We start from the raw sequence: 19,186 nt of genomic DNA on the forward strand, positions 1-19,186 counted from the left end.
GTAGCTCCTCTCTCTGAGTCTGACAGTGTCAACATGGTACAACATGGATACATGAAGCAGAACATAGTAGGTCATATGTCTAATGCTTTTTGAAAACTTAAGGCTTTCTTCTTCATAAAACGTGTCAGACATCATCACATTTTTGTATACATTTTTATTCATTTACATTGGTAAGCTACAGGACAGCGTCTTTCAAAAGATGACCTGCGCGAAAGAGAAAAAAAAAAATGAATGCCTCATTGTACCCATCACATTTCAAACCAAACTGATGCCCATGCACAAACACACACACACACACACACACACACACACACACACACACACACACACACACACACACACACACACACACACACACACACACACACACACACACACACACACACATTTGTGTTGCTGCATGTATCAATTACAAATCAACACAGAATGACCTCAGTCTGGAGACAGTTATTATCACAAACAAAAACAATCATTACTGGCTTCCCAGCATTTTACACAGAGCATGTTTAATATAATATTCCACATATGCGCTCAGTTCTTAAGCTTTATTTGCACTGTACCAGTGCAAGGGTTAGGCTATGCCATTATAGGGAGCGTCTTTATTGTATGATTTCAATTTGGATTTATGGACATCAGGACATGGTCTTTTGTTGTTCTTGTGCACATGCATATTCATGCACCAGCGATGCAATACACATTACTGCCAATGGTTTCAAACAATTTCACTGGTCAACAGGTGGCGGTAATTAGTGATGGCACAAAAGAAAAAGGCTCAAGGAATGCACTTCAGGGGGCTTCCAACCCTTTGTTGAACAGAGAGTACCATCTAGTGGGCTCAGAAAATGAAGAAAATGGTTCATGAAGCTTCATTAGGCCTTCACTAGCAGTAATACTACAGCAATACACTAAAAAACAAAAAAAGGGAAGGAGAAGAAGACTGCAGGCTAGTGAACATGGACGTAAACAATGGTGGATTTAAGGGCATTTTTAAGGAACGTTAACTGCCTCCATAAGCTGCGTGTCCCTGTTGCTGCTAATGTTGACTGTGCTGAGGAGCGGCCAAATCAATGGGCCAAATTACAATAACTAACTTCCTGTTGTTCTAAACACTGGCATTCTCCTATTCCTCTCACCTCACACAATATCTCTGCCTCACATTTCTCACTTTCAACTCTCCCACGCCCCACAGGGGAGGGATGCCTCACAGGGGTAACTGAGTGATTTGGAAATTTACCCCTAATGTCTCTTTACTGTACAGCACAATCTTACAGGGTACAAAAAGTCTGTAGTCATTAAAATTGGCCAAAAGGCCCAGGAGTATTTGCCTCTGTTAGAAGTCATTATTGATAATATTTCTCATTGGAAAGTTAAAGGGCTCAGTAAAATGTTTTATTCTGATCCTGATCAGAGTCTCTTAGAACTGCATGTCTGCTGAGCGCAAATCTCAGTGAATAGTTCTCATTAGAGTACAGGGACATACTGTACAATTATAGACTGGGGAAAGTTAAAAGCACTTCTTGTCTGCTGATATGCCAGATTTTATAGGGAAATTTGCTGGAATGACAGTGTTGGTGTGTGGGCCTAAACATATGTTATAGATGTACGTACACACACACACACACACACACACACACACACACACACACACACACACACACACACACACACACACAAACACTTTTTACCGGAAGAGGGCCTCCCTGGAGAGCCAGACGTGGTTCTGCTGGACGGTCTTCCAGGAGAAGAGCAGGAGCAGCAGCAGCATGGACACACTGAGGACTGTTGTGCCCCAACGGCCCACCACCGAATACAGCCGCCCCAGGCCATGAGCCACCAGGATACAGTAACCCATACTAGAAAGGGGAAGAGGATAGATAGATAGATAGATAGATATAATGTAAACATGTTTTTACAATAGTTATGGTCTTAGGTCAAAAACAAGTGTGTAAAGGATAAGGTCTAGGATCAATATCACCAGGCTATAGGCTACATCATGGCAGTTACTGGATTATGAAGCTTCTGGAGGCTGCAGGTCAAGGGAGTCAACATAAGAAAGAAGAGGCTGCCAGTTTCTATAACATTTTGACACAGCACCTCTCTTCAAGTGTCTAATCTTTTCAAGTTTTAAGAACAATAGCACATCTCTTACCCATAAGGAATGTGAGGGAGGACGCTTAACACTACATTTTATACTCACATTATACTCTTGCATGATGGTTTAGGTAAGAGGGGATAATAGTGTATGTAAAAAGGTACAGCACCATATGTAAGTATGTGTAACAGCTGTAAGAGCACTCCAATAATAATCACATACAGTATTACATGGTTATACATGTGAGAACAATAATACTGTGAGCTTTGGCATGAGGCAAGAACATATAAACGTCAATATAAACTAAACACACCCAAATATATATCTATGGATATATATTTATACCAGTCTACTCAAAGGTTTATGAACACACACATGGATGGATGACTCACAGACCGCACCTAGTACAATTTACAATATCCACGATACGTATTCCTCTCAGCCACTTTCACCGCTAACTCCAAAAAATAAACCTAGCATTCTAGTCGGCACGTTTTTTCTGACAGTAAATAAATGTAACTTAGTACTTTAGCTGTGTAGAGTTTGGAGGTAAAAGTACTTTAAGTTTGGAGGTACAGACACTTTACATTATCGTTTACATTTTACCTCTGGTCTGGATTACGGAAAAGGCAAGTTTTGAAGACAAGATTGGTTCTTTCGGGAAATAATTGTAAAGATTTACTAAATGTATGTTTAACGTAACAACATTTACTATCTAACTGGGATGTTTTGGACCAATTGGTGGGATTACTATGGACGAACAAAACATTACACAGGGCGATACACTGGTAAGAGCAAATGACGTTTAAACCCTGTATCCGGCTAATTTAAATAGCCCAAATTAAACTAAACTAAACCGTTAACTTCATTTAATATTGTATGTGGTGTTTTGTTTTGCGGAGTGCAAATGTTCCACCAAAACAAGGTCCTTCCTGAGACTATTTAGCAGAGCCACCGTCTCGGAGTCAGAAGCTTAGCGCCGCCCAATACGATAGTTATTGGTTTAAACAGTTTTAAAGGGGTGATAGAATGATTATATAGAGTATTTCACACTGTTCCTTATGGTCTCCTAATTGGATATGTAACATTGGTTGGGCTGAAAATGGCCTGGTTGATATTTTATTGGCCCTTATGCATCCCTGTGTATTGGCCCTATTTGTAACAAGAGCTTTTCTTCCAAATATGGTATGCTCGTGAATATTTAGATGAGCTGCGTGCTGATTGATTGAGCAAATAGCCATAGGCAGACATTAGAGATGCACGCTGATTGGTTGAGCAAATCCCCAATACACACACATTAGAGAAGTGACAGAATCTCATATTCCAGACACTGCAATGTTTCATTACCAAATTCACTTCTGAGACTTTTTTATGTGAGAAATCAACTATATAAAGCTCAAATATGGGCCGTTTTACGAAAATTGATGGCTAATTGCAAATATGGTAAGACTGTGTGTCGGACTTCAGCGGCGGTGCTGCTGCCTCGCTGCCCGGCCTGCCTTCCTTCACAGACCCCGGCCTGCTGTGAGCTCCGTTAGGCTGGCAGCCCTGACAGAGCTCCAGGGCCTGCAGCTCCCCTCTTCCTGCTAGCTAAATGGCCCGTTGTGTGAGAGTGAGAGCGCGGTCAGCGAGCTTGTTACACCAGCAATCTCTTACCACATGTTACACACAATGTCACGCCACTTAGCTATACAACATATACCTAAATGTCTTATAAAGCTAACAACGGTGTCCGATTTCAAGTTAATTAATATTTGTGAAGTTTAGATAGGTGTTTCGTTAGCTGCGACTGTCCCTTCAATCCTATCTATGTGTAGCTACAAATCACGGATAGTTAGCTTCATTTTTGGTCGTAATTCGAGTATATTTACAGTTTGAATTTCGTCACGCCACTTACACATCTAACTAAATGTCTTATAAAGCTAACAACGGTGTCCGATTTCAAGTTAATGAATATTTGTGAACTGTAAGGGTTTCGTTAGCTGCGACTGTCCCTACAATCCTAGGTGTACAAGATTGCGGCTAGTTAGCTTCATTTTTGGTCGTAATTCGAGTATATTTACAGTTTGAATTTCGTCACGCCACTTACACATCTAACTAAGGAGGAATTTCCGATTTCAAGTTAATGAATTTTTGTGAATTCCAGAGAAATTTAAGAAGAGGCTAGCTATAGCTAGCCTCCTCTAGCTATAGCTCCATCCAGCCGCAGGCTCTATCAATGAGACTCGCAGACAAGAGGCGTGTATTTCACCAATCGTTTATTTAAATAACTCAACACATTATAATTACACACATTATAATATTAAATGGAACCTGTGAGATTGCTGGCGTAACAAGCTCTCTGACACACACCTGGCATTAGGAAGAGGGGAGCTGCATGCCCTGGAGCTCTGTCAGAGCACCAGCGTTTAGTAGTCCATTTGCCAAAAACCGGTGACTTTGCGCGGGTATGGAGTGCTGTGGGCTGCCAGTCGTAACGGAGCTCAATCGAGCTCAGAGCAGGCCGGGGTGTGTAAAGGAAGGCAGGCTGGGCGGCGAGGCAACAACACCGGCGCTGAACTCCGACACACAGTCGGACAAAATTTGCAATTAGCCATCCATTTTCGTAAAACGGCCCATATTTGAGCTTTACATAGTTGATTTCTCGCATAAAAAAGTTTCAGAAGTGAATTTTGTAATGGAATAGCAGAGATCTGCACGACCTAGATTCGGAAGACTACCTGATCTCAGGTCAGTTGTGTAGCCTATGTAAATGTTGGGGCGTTACCGTTCTCTTAATACACCCATGGGCTGACAAAGGTTCCGGTTTTTGGGAGGTTGACGTCAACTTCCAGCTTTGTTGGGAACAGTTTCAAAATATGAGATTTTCATAGTAAAGGGGTGTCAGTGGGATTTTGAGCTTCTATGTATGTCCTATTTACCCACCGAACTGTCGTTATTCAACTATGACAGGGTAAAATCGGTTTTGCATTCTATCACCCCTTTAAAGGACTCACGTGCACTGACATGCACTAATATGCACACATGGCCGACCTGGTTATCTAAATGGAAATAACAAACAACTCAGATTATGACACAAAGAGGGAGTGTGACTTCACTCTCCGCTCAGGATGCCATTACTCCACTATATCTGTACAAAGCAAATATTTGTTGCTATTTGCTGCTATATTGATGTTCTGAATATCGTATATAGCACCTTTAACCCCTAGGCCACCATGGCCCCATTTTTACAGTATTTTGTTATAATCAACTAGCGATAGAAATGCAAGGCAGATTCTGGGCGATGTGGAGAAAATCAGATATCACAATATTCTTGACCAAATACATCAATGTCAATATTGCAACAACACTGCAGGGTTGACAATTGGTGCTTTCACAAAATATTGTTTACAATAAGATTTAGATAAATAATCATCAAAAATGTGGTAAAGTTTCAAGTGAAATTATAGAGAAAAAATAAATCCCAGCTATATGCTGACTATGTTTACATGCATGTCAAAACAAATCTGCAATTCTTTAAATGATATTCCCTTACAATGTTTCACAATGAATTTTCTGAGAAAACTGAGTTAGTGTGTGCTTGTTATTATCAATTTAGACAACGTAATTGTATATCATAATATCTCAATATATGATTTCATCACGACATGATTCCATTTAAAGACAATAAATGATCATATTGAATTATTTCCCAGCCCTATGTAGTGCTTATTTTTTCATGAAATTGAAGTGCATTAAATGGAGCTGTAGTCAGGAAGCAGCAGAAGCGTCTGCTGACAGTTACACTGCAATTAGCCATGCAGCAGGTGAAGTGAGCACTGAGGGAGATCCAGTCAGAGGGTTTCTGAGCTTATGTGCTTCCAGCTAAAGCCCCCTGCTCGGAAAGAGGATTCACTGTGAGAGCATTTGTGTAAATGTGTATGTGTGGACCCCATGGGCCCTCTAAGCCTAATCATGGTTACCCACGGCCCCTAAGGATCTCAGGATTCATAGGGAACATTTACACACTTAATGCAGCAAAAAACCTAAAGGGAAAACCGCCTACGGAATCCAAGATCGAGAGAGAAAAAACAGAGCTCTGACAGACTGCAATTTAGTCTGTAGTAGAAGAATTGCGGGGCGATGAAGATGGAAAGAAACATGCAGAGAATGAGATAGAGATGGAGGGATAAGGGGAAGAGGAGAGGTCGAGAGATGGGAAGAAAACCAAAGTCTAAAGCAAGGAATGATGGACAGATTAACTGACAGAGAAAAAGAGGACAGAGTGACTAAGAGCAGAAAAGGAGAGACTCTCCAATGAGAGTGGAGAGGCTCTTGACTTGAGAGTGAAGTGCAGCGCAGATGTTAGATGTTTTATTACACAAAGTGAATGAAACCTATTATCAAAATAGTCATACATTCTGTCATAGTGTTACTTATAGATGGAATTATAGTGGAAATGAATTCACTGGGGACCCTCAGGGTCCTTTAGAGGGGTACCCCTGAGGGCCCCTGGACCCCACTTTAAAAACCACTAATCTTCTTGACCACTTAATTTCGAGTGCAAACTGAAAGTGAGCATATCTTGAATGTCAGTAATGAATCCGTTATTGCACAGGAAAACTGTGAGCACAGCTACAGTAAGTCCAATAGGTTCAAATTGAAGCAGGATGTGGGTTGTCAACTATGATGGATGTTGACAACAGACAGTTTGTAAAATAATTTGACTATTTGCCTTTGTTTTCTCTCCCAAAGACATTTGGCAAATGTGGAGGTTGGTTTACTGATGTCCGATCATCTGACTCTTCTTCATCTTCTATTTCATAGTACGCACAAAAACCGCCCGCCCTCTGAAGCGGTTTACTGCGCCAGAAATCAGCTGTTCTTATAATATTCCATGTGTATGATAGTGTGCTCCTAGCGTACCTTTATCATAACACGATGACATGAAAATATTTTACTGAAGCGTAATGTGAGAGAGAGAGAGAGAGAGAGAGAGAGAGAGAGAGAGAGGTGGATGCGCTCAGAGCAGACAACCTGTACAGAGATATGACTAACCTGATTTCTGTGCCAGGTAAACATCATATCACCAATATCATCAAAAACAGGCTAAGCCTCATAACCGCAATATTCAGGTCCATGTTAACACACATAATTCAAACAACATTCTAGCTACTTCCGTGGGTTTAGTGACAGTCAGCGTCCAGCGACCAGTTTATCTACAGATCGAGTCATAAATATGAACATTGTGATTTATAGTGGATGGCTTGTTGGTGAAATGATGTAGAATTAATGAGAAAAGTATTATTGTGAACAGAGCAGAGAGCAGAACAGAGCTGCTGTCGGCTGCTGCTCCTGTGCGCATTTACGCAGTGTTAGCATTAGGGGCCCTATCTCGCACTCGCAATTGCCTTTGTACACCGACGCATGTATCATTCCTATAGGGGGGGCGGTTCAGCCAAAAGAGGAGGCGTGTTCCAGCGCAAACGTTCCCTGGTGCTATTTTGCAGTTTCAGAAAACAATTCCGCCACAGACCAGGAAAAACCTGGTCTAAAGTCAGTGGTGCTAGTCTAAAGTCAGTGGCGCTAGTCTAAAGTCAGTGGTGCTAGTCTAAAGTCAGTGGCGCTAGTCTAAAGTCAGTGGCGCTAGTCTAAAGTCAGTGGCGCTAGTCTAAAGTCAGTAGCGCTAGTCTAAAGTCAGTAGCGCTAGTCTAAAGTCAGTGGTGCTAGTCTAAAGTCAGTGGTGCTAGTCTAAAGTCAGTGGCGCTAGTCTAAAGTCAGTAGCGCTAGTCTAAAGTCAGTGGTGCTAGTCTAAAGTCAGTGGTGCTAGTCTAAAGTCAGTGGCGCTAGTCTAAAGTCAGTAGCGCTAGTCTAAAGTCAGTGGTGCTAGTCTAAAGTCAGTGGTGCTAGTCTAAAGTCAGTGGCGCTAGTCTAAAGTCAGTAGCGCTAGTCTAAAGTCAGTGGTGCTAGTCTAAAGTCAGTGGTGCTAGTCTAAAGTCAGTGGCGCTAGTCTAAAGTCAGTGGTGCTAGTCTAAAGTCAGTGGTTCTAGTCTAAAGTCAGTGGTGCTAGTCTAAAGTCAGTGGCGCTAGTCTAAAGTCAGTGGTGCTAGTCTAAAGTCAGTGGCGCAGGTCAGTGGTGCTAGTCTAAAGACAGTGGTGCTAGTCTAAAGTCAATTGGGCGTTATTCAGATGCTATTTTAGGGGCGCATGCTTGGCCATAATGTAGCGTTTGCTTCTCTCATCTACGCAGACGCAGCATTTCCCATTTTTGCAAAGCATACATAATTACAAAGAAAAATATTACTGAAAATGCGCTTCAGTTGTTTGGATAGATCAGGAGGCGCTTTTCACGTTTCAGATTTGTTGAAACTTTCATTACCAAATTAAGACCATGTTTTTCGCAAGAAATTACATTTACTCAATCTCTATAGAGCGGGAGTACAAATCATACAAAATAAACATTAATGCAGGTAGGCCCCACACACACACACACACACACACACTGACTCACCTTGGCATGTAGAGAACCCTCTCAGCCACGACAAACCCCACCCTGAAGAAGAGGTTACTGGCTGGAATGAAGGGAAACACCAGAAACAACATTCCCACCAACACCTCCCTGCTCTTCGGGCTCTGCAGAGAGAGAGAGAGAGAGAGAGAGAGAGAGAGAGAGAGAGAGAGAGAGAGAGAGAGAGAAAAATTACATTTTCAAATAAACCAAGTCGAAAAGCTCCAAGTGTAACCGCTTAAACAGCATGGCTGAAAAGCACATCCATTGTGAATGGTAATATGTGCTATTCCCACTCTGCCAACACACACACACACACACACACACACACACACACACACACACACACACACACACACACACACACACACACAGCAGCTGTGACCAATCTGTCTAATATATTAACAATCATCTGTGCAACAGAGAAGCAATTAAGGCGATCAATTTACAGTTAATTCCTTTTTCTATGGAGTCCATATCTGAGGCCATTCATATTTCATAAAGCCCACAGCCTCTGCCTTCTCTCCCTCCATGTTAACCTACTATGGCTGTTTATTTGAACAAACAGGCCTCTAATAGGCTGAGTTGGCAGCCCCATGCTGGGTTCAGTGGAGTGGCTCATTATCAGTAATGAGAGCAAGAGAAGAGTGAAGTATTGCTCCAATCAGAGGCTTGTTCTGCTGTGGGAGGGCTCCTGGTTAGCTACTGAGACCATCCCTGACTGGAAGGGACCTACAGTGATATTACAGACACACAATAAACATTCGGAAAAACATGTTAAGCTACTGACTCAGGGGCAGCGCGGCCACGAAAGGCTTTTATCGTGTGTTGTCGTTGTCGTTACTTAGAATTCCTCATGGGGGCGACAGAAACTACGTACTATAGCTTTAACAGAACTAAGTAAATGTGTTGCCTAAACCTAACCAAGTAGTTTTTGCACCAGAACCTGACCAAACTACAAATACAATAACCCTTAGAGAGACATTTGTGTCTCTTTTAGAGGGAGATAGCACTTCAGTATACAGGAACAGCATATGCCACATAGAATATTGTACATCATCTGAAAGCTGGAATTTTTAGATGCAGTTTTGCAGTGTGTGTCAAGTTTTTCTAGTTATACATCTCTAAAAACATTGCTTATGTTTTGTTTAGGAACATATTTAAATGTTATGTTGTGTATAAGGGCTTAAAAACATTATATGATGGCAAACATCATGGTCAATCATGTCTCATAACTTGTTGCAGCAATTTGTTACATAGATTTGGTTCTAAATGTAACCATTCTTGATCACTCAAGAATTGATAAAAAAAAAAAAAGGTCAGAAATCCCTCCAAAATACCACATCGAGGAACACAATCCATGCTGTGATTTGGTATCAAAATGTTTTGACATTTGGAGATTTCTTTAAGAATTGCATTTTTCAGCGATTCAGCACTTCTGAGAACTGCTCAGAAGGTGCCCTAGGTCTCTAGTTTGTGGTTGTAAAGTTTTATGAGGATGTGATTCTCCTAGGTCGTTTTATACAGTGACGTCAAGTTTAACAAAATGGTCTCACTGAAATGAAATGGCTAATATGGTGAATAACATCATCACACATGAATAACATTGGCCTCATTGAATTCACAAGAGTCAAACCCAATGTATCCAATTCCAAGACTGTTTAGGGACCCCAGAATGCAAAAAAATATTCCAATACAGAATAGAATAGGCGAAAATAACACATTTGTACTGCATGAGAAAAACTGCATGGTTTTAGCCCCAAACTGCATGAGATTAGCATAAAGTGGGTCTAAAGGGGAATACTGTAAGTAAATCAAATTAATCATGGAGTGCTCATCACAGATAAAAATCCCATATAAATCATACAACATGATACAATACACAGTTTGAATTACAAAGAAATAAATAAAAAAAATAAAAATAAAATGTGCAGACAGGTCAACCAAACGGCTGTTTAAAAAGGTAGGTCTTTATCTGATTTTTACAAAGAGTCCACAGTAACAGCAGACCGTGAGGGTGGAGCCTGACCGTGAAATGCTCTGTATGTAAGAGTGAGAATTTTAAACTGAATCCTATGAAACAGGGAGCCAGGGAAGAGACTTAGGATCATTGGTAATGTGAGATCGTCTAGCATTCTGGATTAACTGAAGGCGATCAAGAGCAGACATACTAAGCGCATTACAGTAGTCAATGTGAGAGGAGATAAATGCATGTATAAGCATCTCAAATTTAGCAGTTGAAATGACAGAAACAGATATCTTGAGTTGAGAGGTCAAGGGAGCCCTTTAATAATGACCAATAAATGCCAGTGTTTCCCTCGTCCCCAAACTTTAGTCTAACTTGGGATCATTATTTAGCCCACACTCTGACAAGCTAGCATGTCATGGTTGGATTGTCTATTTTCATATGATACTTACTCTAGCTTTAAGACAGAACCTGTTACGGCCTTTTAAAGACAGTAATGTTGGCTGAGATCGAAAATATTTTGCACTGCCCCCAGGCTACACTCGCAGAAGCCCAGGTAGAAGATGTGATTGAGGAAGAAAGAGACATATAAGTAGATTAAAAAGACAAGATGATGAATAGAAAGATGAAAGGGGAAGCTGGAGGGTCCACGATTTAAAAATAATCTATACTGTACAAGCTGCCCAACTCAGCAACGTGTTGACTATTTAAACATGCGGCAAAGGTTGATGACGATGGGGCAGGTATGCTAGCTATGGCTACAGTGCCAAAATGTCAGGCGTGTAAAAAATGTAATGTATAACGTTGCCTTCAAATGTAATAACGTATACATTTTCGAGACATTGTCAAAGGGACGCTAGATTTATTTTTATTTATTTATGTAAGAGGACAATGCACATTAATCAGCACTATGCTTGCTCTTGGGGGAATTACTAGAATTGTTGGGAGTTTATAAATGATAGAGTGTGTGGTCTAGACCTACTCTATCTGTAAAGTGTCTTGAGATAACTCTTGTTATGATTTGATACTATAAATAAAATTGAATTGAATTGAATTGAATTAATCAATATTTCTGCCAGTTGGCTAATTTTAAACTGTAATCCTTGTAACCTAGAATGCATGTCTTTATGGTGGGAGGAAACCAAACAATTGTACACAATTTGGTAGGCACTTGTAAGATCTGGAGATGGATGAAAAAGCCTCTTTTTGCCATGCCCTAAACCTAACAGGAGGTTGCTTTTGAATTTAGTGTGCTATGTTATTGCATTATTTGCCATTTACAAGCCCTTTTGTTGCCATATCGAGCCCAACAACTTTGTTTTGGGATGAAACAGGAAGTTGTTGTAAGTGTCCAATCTGCCCCACATTTTTACATGCTCAATAAGAATCCAGGCCTGAGGACATCCTTGTGCCAATGCAGAGTCCTAGTCATAGTGCCACCCACTGGAAATATGTACAATAAGTTATATTTAAGTCATTCATGCTGTATCCAAATAAATATCAAAATTGGAAAGGAATCGTGTTATCTGCATCCAGCTTAATGGGCAGTGCTCCAAGTGTGAGGAAGCTGTGCGTCAGTCCCAGGAGAGGACTACAGTCTACAAAATCCTCATTTCAAACGGGTCCACAGAGCTGTCCCATTTCAAAGGCTCATTCAACCGTTGCAGAAAAATGTCTTATTTTGCTCAAATTTGGGGATGACACAACCAGTGTATCCTATCTATGCCATCATTTGTTTAGTTTTAGTTTAGGGGGAGAACTTCCAATGATAGTATTGGGAGTCTTCTGTAGATCTTCTAATTTGGAAAGGAGCCACTTTTTCAGCCTACTGGCCTTCTGTGCTCACTGAATGGCTCTATGCATTATGAGTTCTAATTTCACACAGACAAAACTTTAACTCACTAAGCTCACAGACATTTAGGAATTATATCTAAACTTTTAGGATAGTTTAGGATATGGAAATTCCTTACTTTTGGTGCCATCTGGTGGAAATATCAAAAAGAAGAAGAAAAATGACTTAATGCCTCAGTATTGTTCCAATGTGTTTCTCTGTGTTTTCCTCTCCTGTCTTATTCCCTGTTTGTCTGTGTGTGTGTGTGTGTGTGTGTGTGTGTGTGTGTGTGTGTGTCCTAAACACCATCTCAGAGCTAGACTATAGGTGCCGACTACTTGTTTTCATATTTGGCAGCTTAGGACACACACAGGGTGGTCGTAAGAGCGCTTTGTCAGCTTGGGATGCCCAAAAAGAGAGCTGAACGGCTAGCAAAGTACTGTGCTCTGTCTGCTATCATAGGCAGCCGCCATATATGGCGAAGACGCTGTTACTTATACCCATGAGAACAAAGGGATATGCTTAATATTATGAAGACCTGCTGTATGCCAATGGCCCATGATTTTGTATATAACTGCACCTATAATATGTCCCTGAAAATTATTCCCTTCAAGTGGACTTAAATAAATAGTTAAAATGTGTGTGTGTGTGTGTGTGTGTGTGTGTGTGTGTGTGTGTGTGTGTGTGTGTGTGTGTGTGTGTGTGTGTGTGTGTGTGTGTGTGTGCACGTGTTTCTGTCCTGCCTCTCACTCTCCTGGCTCCTGGATTCCTGTTCACCTTGGAACCGGTGATCAGACAGCCCATCACCTGGCTCTCATCAGATCCTGAGCCTCGGCTCTTCACACATCCGGTGCCAGATCGTTGCTTCAGTCACCGTGGTAGACTAGAGACATGCTTCAGCCCTCTCTGGTTAATAATCTCTTCTTTGTACTTTATTCCCGGATTGTACTGACTATCTTTTCCTTATGCTGAGGAACATCCCTCGTCTGCCTGCCTGCTCGCCAGTGTTGGGCAGTAATGCATTACTTATTAGTAATATATTACTGTAATATTATTACTTTCCACAGTAACGAGTAGTGTAAGGGATTACAATTTCCAAACCAGTAATTATATCACAGTTGCTAATCCAAGTAACCCTGCGTTACTGCATTACCCAAATGTGATTTGTTTTTGTGCCAGTTAGGCTTTCTTATATGATGACATGATGTGTACGCTTGTCGTAATTTAGCGCGCGGCAGGTCAGGGCCGGTCACGCCACGGCAGCTACTAGCCATAAAGCTTAGTGAAGGATGGAGGATGACGGAGAGAGGAATACTTTTAAGTAGTGCTGTCAGTTAAACGCGTTATTAACAGCGTTAACGCAAACCCATTTTAACGGCGTCAATTTTTTTATCGTGAGATTAACGTTCTTTTTGGCCTATTAAACTTTGTAGTGTTTTTTCACATGCTGTTGCAACAACTAGTAACGTTAGAAAAACTACAACACCACCCCCTCGTCAAAGCCAGGCATCAAAAGCACAAAGCAAGCCGATCCACTTTTCCATGCTGATTTAGAGCATTTAAATGAGAATAAATAATGGGACAAAAAGAAATCAAGGGACATTCAGAAAAGATAAAAATGAGCAATTAATTGCGAGTTAACTATGACATTAATGCCATTAATCGCGATTAAATATTTTAATCGTTAACAACACTACTTTTAAGAGCTGGAAGTATTGCCAGATAAAGGCTTTGATACGAGTGGGAACATGTCACTGTGAGCGGAGCAGAGCAGCGTCCCTCTCCTCTCACAGCTTGCGCACACAGGCACAGCGAGTTACTATGGTGATGGGAATCTGCATTACCCAGATCCTTTTTATAATTAAAGCCTCGACAAAAAACTTAATGGGCCTATGTAAATGTTCGATAGTCTTGGTAACACACAGTAACAGCCAGAATGCAGAATGTTTGCAGTTCTGCAGTTTGATGATTGTTGACTCCTCCTGTAAGGTTAATTAAGATAAGAAAAACTATTGTCTGTTACGAGTGACTGAAATTTGTCTTTGACAGGGCCAGCTCAAATAACATAAAATACAGATAAGAACATAATGTGTAATAACATTGACTGTACAAAATGAAAAAAAATTGCAAGAAGAAGCCTGAATGGAGCTGTTTGATGCTGTCTATGTATGGCTGTTCAATGTGGTGATTGCAGTGGGGATGCAATAACCACATTATATATGTTTTTCCTTGCAAATGGCACTCTGTAGCGTCGACCTGATGGCAGTAACTAAAATAAACTAGAATGAGTTCTAAAGGAGTAATAATTAAAGCGTAACATATTACACTACCTGAGTAAGGTGTCCAACACTGCTGCTGCTAACCCGTTTGCCTGCTAACCCCTGTGCCATTCCTGTCCGCCCTCCTGCCCTCTGCCGCCACTGGCCTCCCATCCAATCTGAGTACTTTTCAATAAATCATCTCAACTTCATCTGCCTCCTAGTTGTGTTCTGTGCATGGGTCCCCTTGAACTAATACCTGACAACTGTATTTCCAGGGAGTTTTCAAATTGTTATATGCAATACATGGTCAAAACCTAAAAGCCCTAGGCCACCAGGATGCACCAGAGGTAAATAATCACTTTGACTATATAAACTGCTCATTAAATTAATGAAGTATACATTATTATGAATAAAACAACCAGACAGGAATGTCTGTATATAATATGAAAATCTAATATTAACTGTCATACACAATGATTTAGTGTACAATGGTCTTCTACACACAGTAACTTTCATTATATTCCAAACCAATAAAATGATACTACAGGGATAATTTGTTTGTACCAAAAGACAAATCGAGAGGACCCAATAAACCATCCATGAAAATAAGACACTGAAACTAAAACTGAATTAAGACCTGCCACCCACACTGGAGAGGCCAGCCACAACCACAGATGGCCTGGCATCACACACATGCAAGAACTGACCACTGGCCCTGAAACAAACACACAAATGTACTGCACGTACACATACAAAAACACACACACACACACACACACACACACACACAAAGACACATGCGCACACACACACAGGCCCAGAAAACTGGAGCATGCTGTAGCCATACAATCCTTGACAACTATGTGGACGTTACTGCCAAATTCATCCAGTGCACTTCTCCCTCGCCAGTTTTCAAACATAATTCTGTGTGTGTATATTATGGCTGGAGCAATATACTTTTGTCCCGATTCAATTCTTTCTAGGGCTTTCCCAAACGATTATTTTTTAAACGATTAATCTAGCGATTATTTTTTAGATTAGTCGACTAATCTAACGATTAATTTTTCCATTAATCTAACTTAATTTTTCAATTAGCGATTATTTTCCCATTGCTCAATTATTAACAATTTACACAAAACAAATTTCAATAAGGTTCAAATCTCTATTTATTAAAATAGTTAAACACTGCACTGTTAAGTAAAATTTTAATTATAACTTTTAGTGCAACCTGAAGCCACAAAATAAAGTCACTTTCAGGAGGAATACAAAAATAAAAACTTAAAGTAAACAGAGCAAGTGCAAAAAGAGTAGCCTGGATTTGCTTTTTTTAGTAGTAGGTCAAGTAATGAATATGCTGTTGTTTAACATCCAGGCTCTTCTCCCTTTTAATGTTACAGTAAAAAAGTGCAATTTTTGCAACATATGAAATCAGATGTTTCAAATAAATCCAACATAAGGCAAGTTGTAGAGTGTCTTATATAACTGTAATTGATTGCGTCACTCATGATGATGTAAAACCAAACAAATAACACTGCCGACTGACAGCGTTTGATGATGCTTAATGTTAAGTCATAGCGGGACATTAAAACGAATCAACGGACTAACGTACCGTTGGGCTACTACTGCGAACACATTCCATGTCACTGTGTTGATAATCGCACATGCTTGGGAGTAAAGCTTGAATTGGGGCCGAAAAATCAAGCCCGACCCTGCAGGACATCTGAGAGCAGAGCTATGGGGGAAACTGGAGAGGCATAGCTTTCTCCCCACCCAATTAGGCTAATAAAGTAATGATTAAAAAAACACAAATGCTTAGTGGTGGGACATATCGGCTCGACCCGGCCCGTGGGTCAAGTTCAGGCTCGGGCAGAGAATCTAAACTCTACTTGGGAGGGAAAGGGAGCAGAGCAAAAAGGTGAGCAGAACTTACAGTGTTCTCCTGACTCAGGGATCATTTTACAAAGTCTACAGACTACCACGCTGTTGTTGTTGTTGGCATTAAGAGGAAAATACTCCCACACTTTAGAAGACCGTGTGTGAGCCTTTTTCTCAACGTGTTCTTGAACTTGCGAGGAATCCATACTTGCGCGGTTGCTGGAGGTGTTATTTTTAGATTTCTACGTGTGACGTGTCGATGCAAATTATTTGTGTCGACACATTTACATAATCGATTACGTCGACTACGAATGGGAACATTTCCATGTTATATTTTAACTAAATAATGTGGCCTAATTTGACCCTTTTTTCTATGATTTCTCATTTGGACCCAGTCTTGACTTGGACTTGAACCTCTTTGGACTTGACTCGGTCTCGACTAGTCCTGGTCTTGGACTTGTCTTGGAGTCGACAAAGGTGGACTACAGCCCTGTCTCATTCACACACGCTTGCACACACGCATATATGCAACATTAACAATATCAGCAGTGCTGACAGGAACACAATTAACATTTAAACACAAACTCTTCTCCCTTCATACAGCTCTCATACAGACATAAAAGACTAAATATCTTTCTACAGGCTGCTACAACCCCATGAGCCAAGGAGCATTATTAAAACAATTCATTAAAATAACATTATAGGCCTTCTTTGAGCGGTCTGCTTCTGATGGTAGGGGAGTGAACATTCACAGGTCTCACGATTCAATTTGATTACCATTATCCTGTCAACGATTCGAATCAATTCAATATCACGACGCCATGTTGTTGCCTCACCTCCTCAATATTATTATATATTGCGACACATGGTTTTCATCAACTAATTCAAGCAGTCAGATACATATGAACTCCCATTTTTATTGTATGTGCTCTTATAAAAAGACCTTGAACACAGCAGACAACAGACAAAAGGCAGAAACAAAAAATGCAGCGACTGGAAAATCAACAAGCAACATCAGAAGGCAATAATCAATTATGGTCTGTTACTGCGTCGATGCAGAATCATCCAGGTCAGCATTGATGCCATGATTCATTTCAACGCCCCTATTTGACGGTGGCAATACATTGTGATTAAAACTGTGATACACTTGAAATGGTGCACATGCAGCACTCCCTTACCAATAAGACGGATTGGCCTAAAAGTGGACAAAACAATTAAAGGTCAGATTCTACCGCCTATGCTGTGAGTCCAACTGGCTCCACCATTCCAGCTATCATTAATAATTAACCCTGCCTGACCTGATGCAGTGTTGCACATCATTCTTGTACTTACCACATAAGCACTGTGGTCACAATCCTAGCTTTAGTCCACACTGTTTTACTATGCATGGTCCAATTTTAGCTGTTGAAAACATGTCTGTCTCTTCCAAAAGACTTAACATTTTATGTACTGCAGAAAACAGAAGTCTCAGGAGTTTGAGTGGCTGAATCCACTTCAAAGTAGCAATGCCATACTGCAAAACTATAACATTACAAGTAAAGGGTCCTGCATTCAACATTTCCCTTAAGTAAAAATACATAAATTATTATCAACAGAATGTACTTTAAGTATTGAAAGTAAAATAACTCATTATGTAGAATGTTCCCTGTCCGTGTCATATTATTATATCATTGGTGCACTGTATTAATGTGTGAGTGCTACTTTAATGTTGTGGTTGGTCGAGGTGGAACTAATTTTAACTTTTAATTTAACTTATTTCACCATTAAATCTATAATGATGAATCATACTATATAAACTGATCACATTTTTTGTATGTCAAATCTTAGTCTATATCCTCGAAGTTCCACTTCTGGGATTGCTCCGGTGCCGCAGGAAATTCTGCCGGTTGCATGTCTTTTCACCAATGTCCGTCCCCTTCCTCTGTCTTTGTGTTGGCGTTCTAACCTCCGGTGGATTTGTGAGGACTATTGTTAACTGCTCCTCAGATCTCTGCGGGGTAAATCCAGACAGCTAGCTAGACTATCTGTCCAATCGGAGTTTTCTGTTGCACGACTAAAACTACTTTTGAACGTACACATGTTCCACCAAAACAAGTTCCTTCCTGAGACTATTTAGCAGAGGCACCGTGCAGAGTTTAGGGCCGCCCATGACAATTGTGATTGGTTTAAAGAAATGCCAATAAACCAGAGCATGTTTTTCTCCTATCCAGGAATGCTGTGAGGACTAGCCAGACCTTCCTCCAGAGCGCTGTGGAGGAAGGTCTGGCAAAGCGAGACTAGTAAAATCTTAATCTGGAATGTAACTAGTAACCAAAGCTGTTAAATAGATATAGTGGAGTAAAAAGTACAATACTTCCCTCTGAAATACTAGTATGGATAATTCTGAAAATGCTAAATGCTGTTTCCCAAAACTTTCTTGTTACTAAAATGTAATATCAAAAATGTGACACTGATCTTACAACTCTGACAAAATGTGGTGGTTCATTTTTTGTGGGTGACATGTTTTAGTCATTTCCAACTGCCGAGCAAAGACAGAAGAAAACTGTTAAGTCAACAGTTCATGGCAGTGTGCCGCTGCAGAATTACATTAAGCAAACACAATGGATATTTGGCATTATTTTTTAATATTAAAATGTTTTTTTTCTGGCCTGGCAGTGGTTCCCATTGGCCTGGC

The 19,186-nt window shown here is 40.5% G+C and overlaps 1 protein-coding gene across 1 annotated transcript in view; it reads right to left on the reverse strand.

Annotated features, from left to right (window-relative positions):
- The window catches only part of tmtc1 (transmembrane O-mannosyltransferase targeting cadherins 1), a 157,173-nt gene that overhangs the window by 45,731 nt on the left and 92,256 nt on the right, over positions 1–19,186 (reverse strand). The window contains exons 8-9 of the mRNA XM_028570348.1: positions 8,583–8,704; positions 1,686–1,853 (exon numbers count right to left, since the gene is read on the reverse strand). Coding sequence (XP_028426149.1) covers positions 1,686–1,853; positions 8,583–8,704 — 290 coding nt within the window. The remainder of the gene's footprint in view (positions 1–1,685; positions 1,854–8,582; positions 8,705–19,186) is intronic.

Source organism: Perca flavescens, chromosome 23, assembly GCF_004354835.1.
Source record: "Perca flavescens isolate YP-PL-M2 chromosome 23, PFLA_1.0, whole genome shotgun sequence".
Lineage (NCBI taxonomy): Eukaryota > Metazoa > Chordata > Actinopteri > Perciformes > Percidae > Perca > Perca flavescens.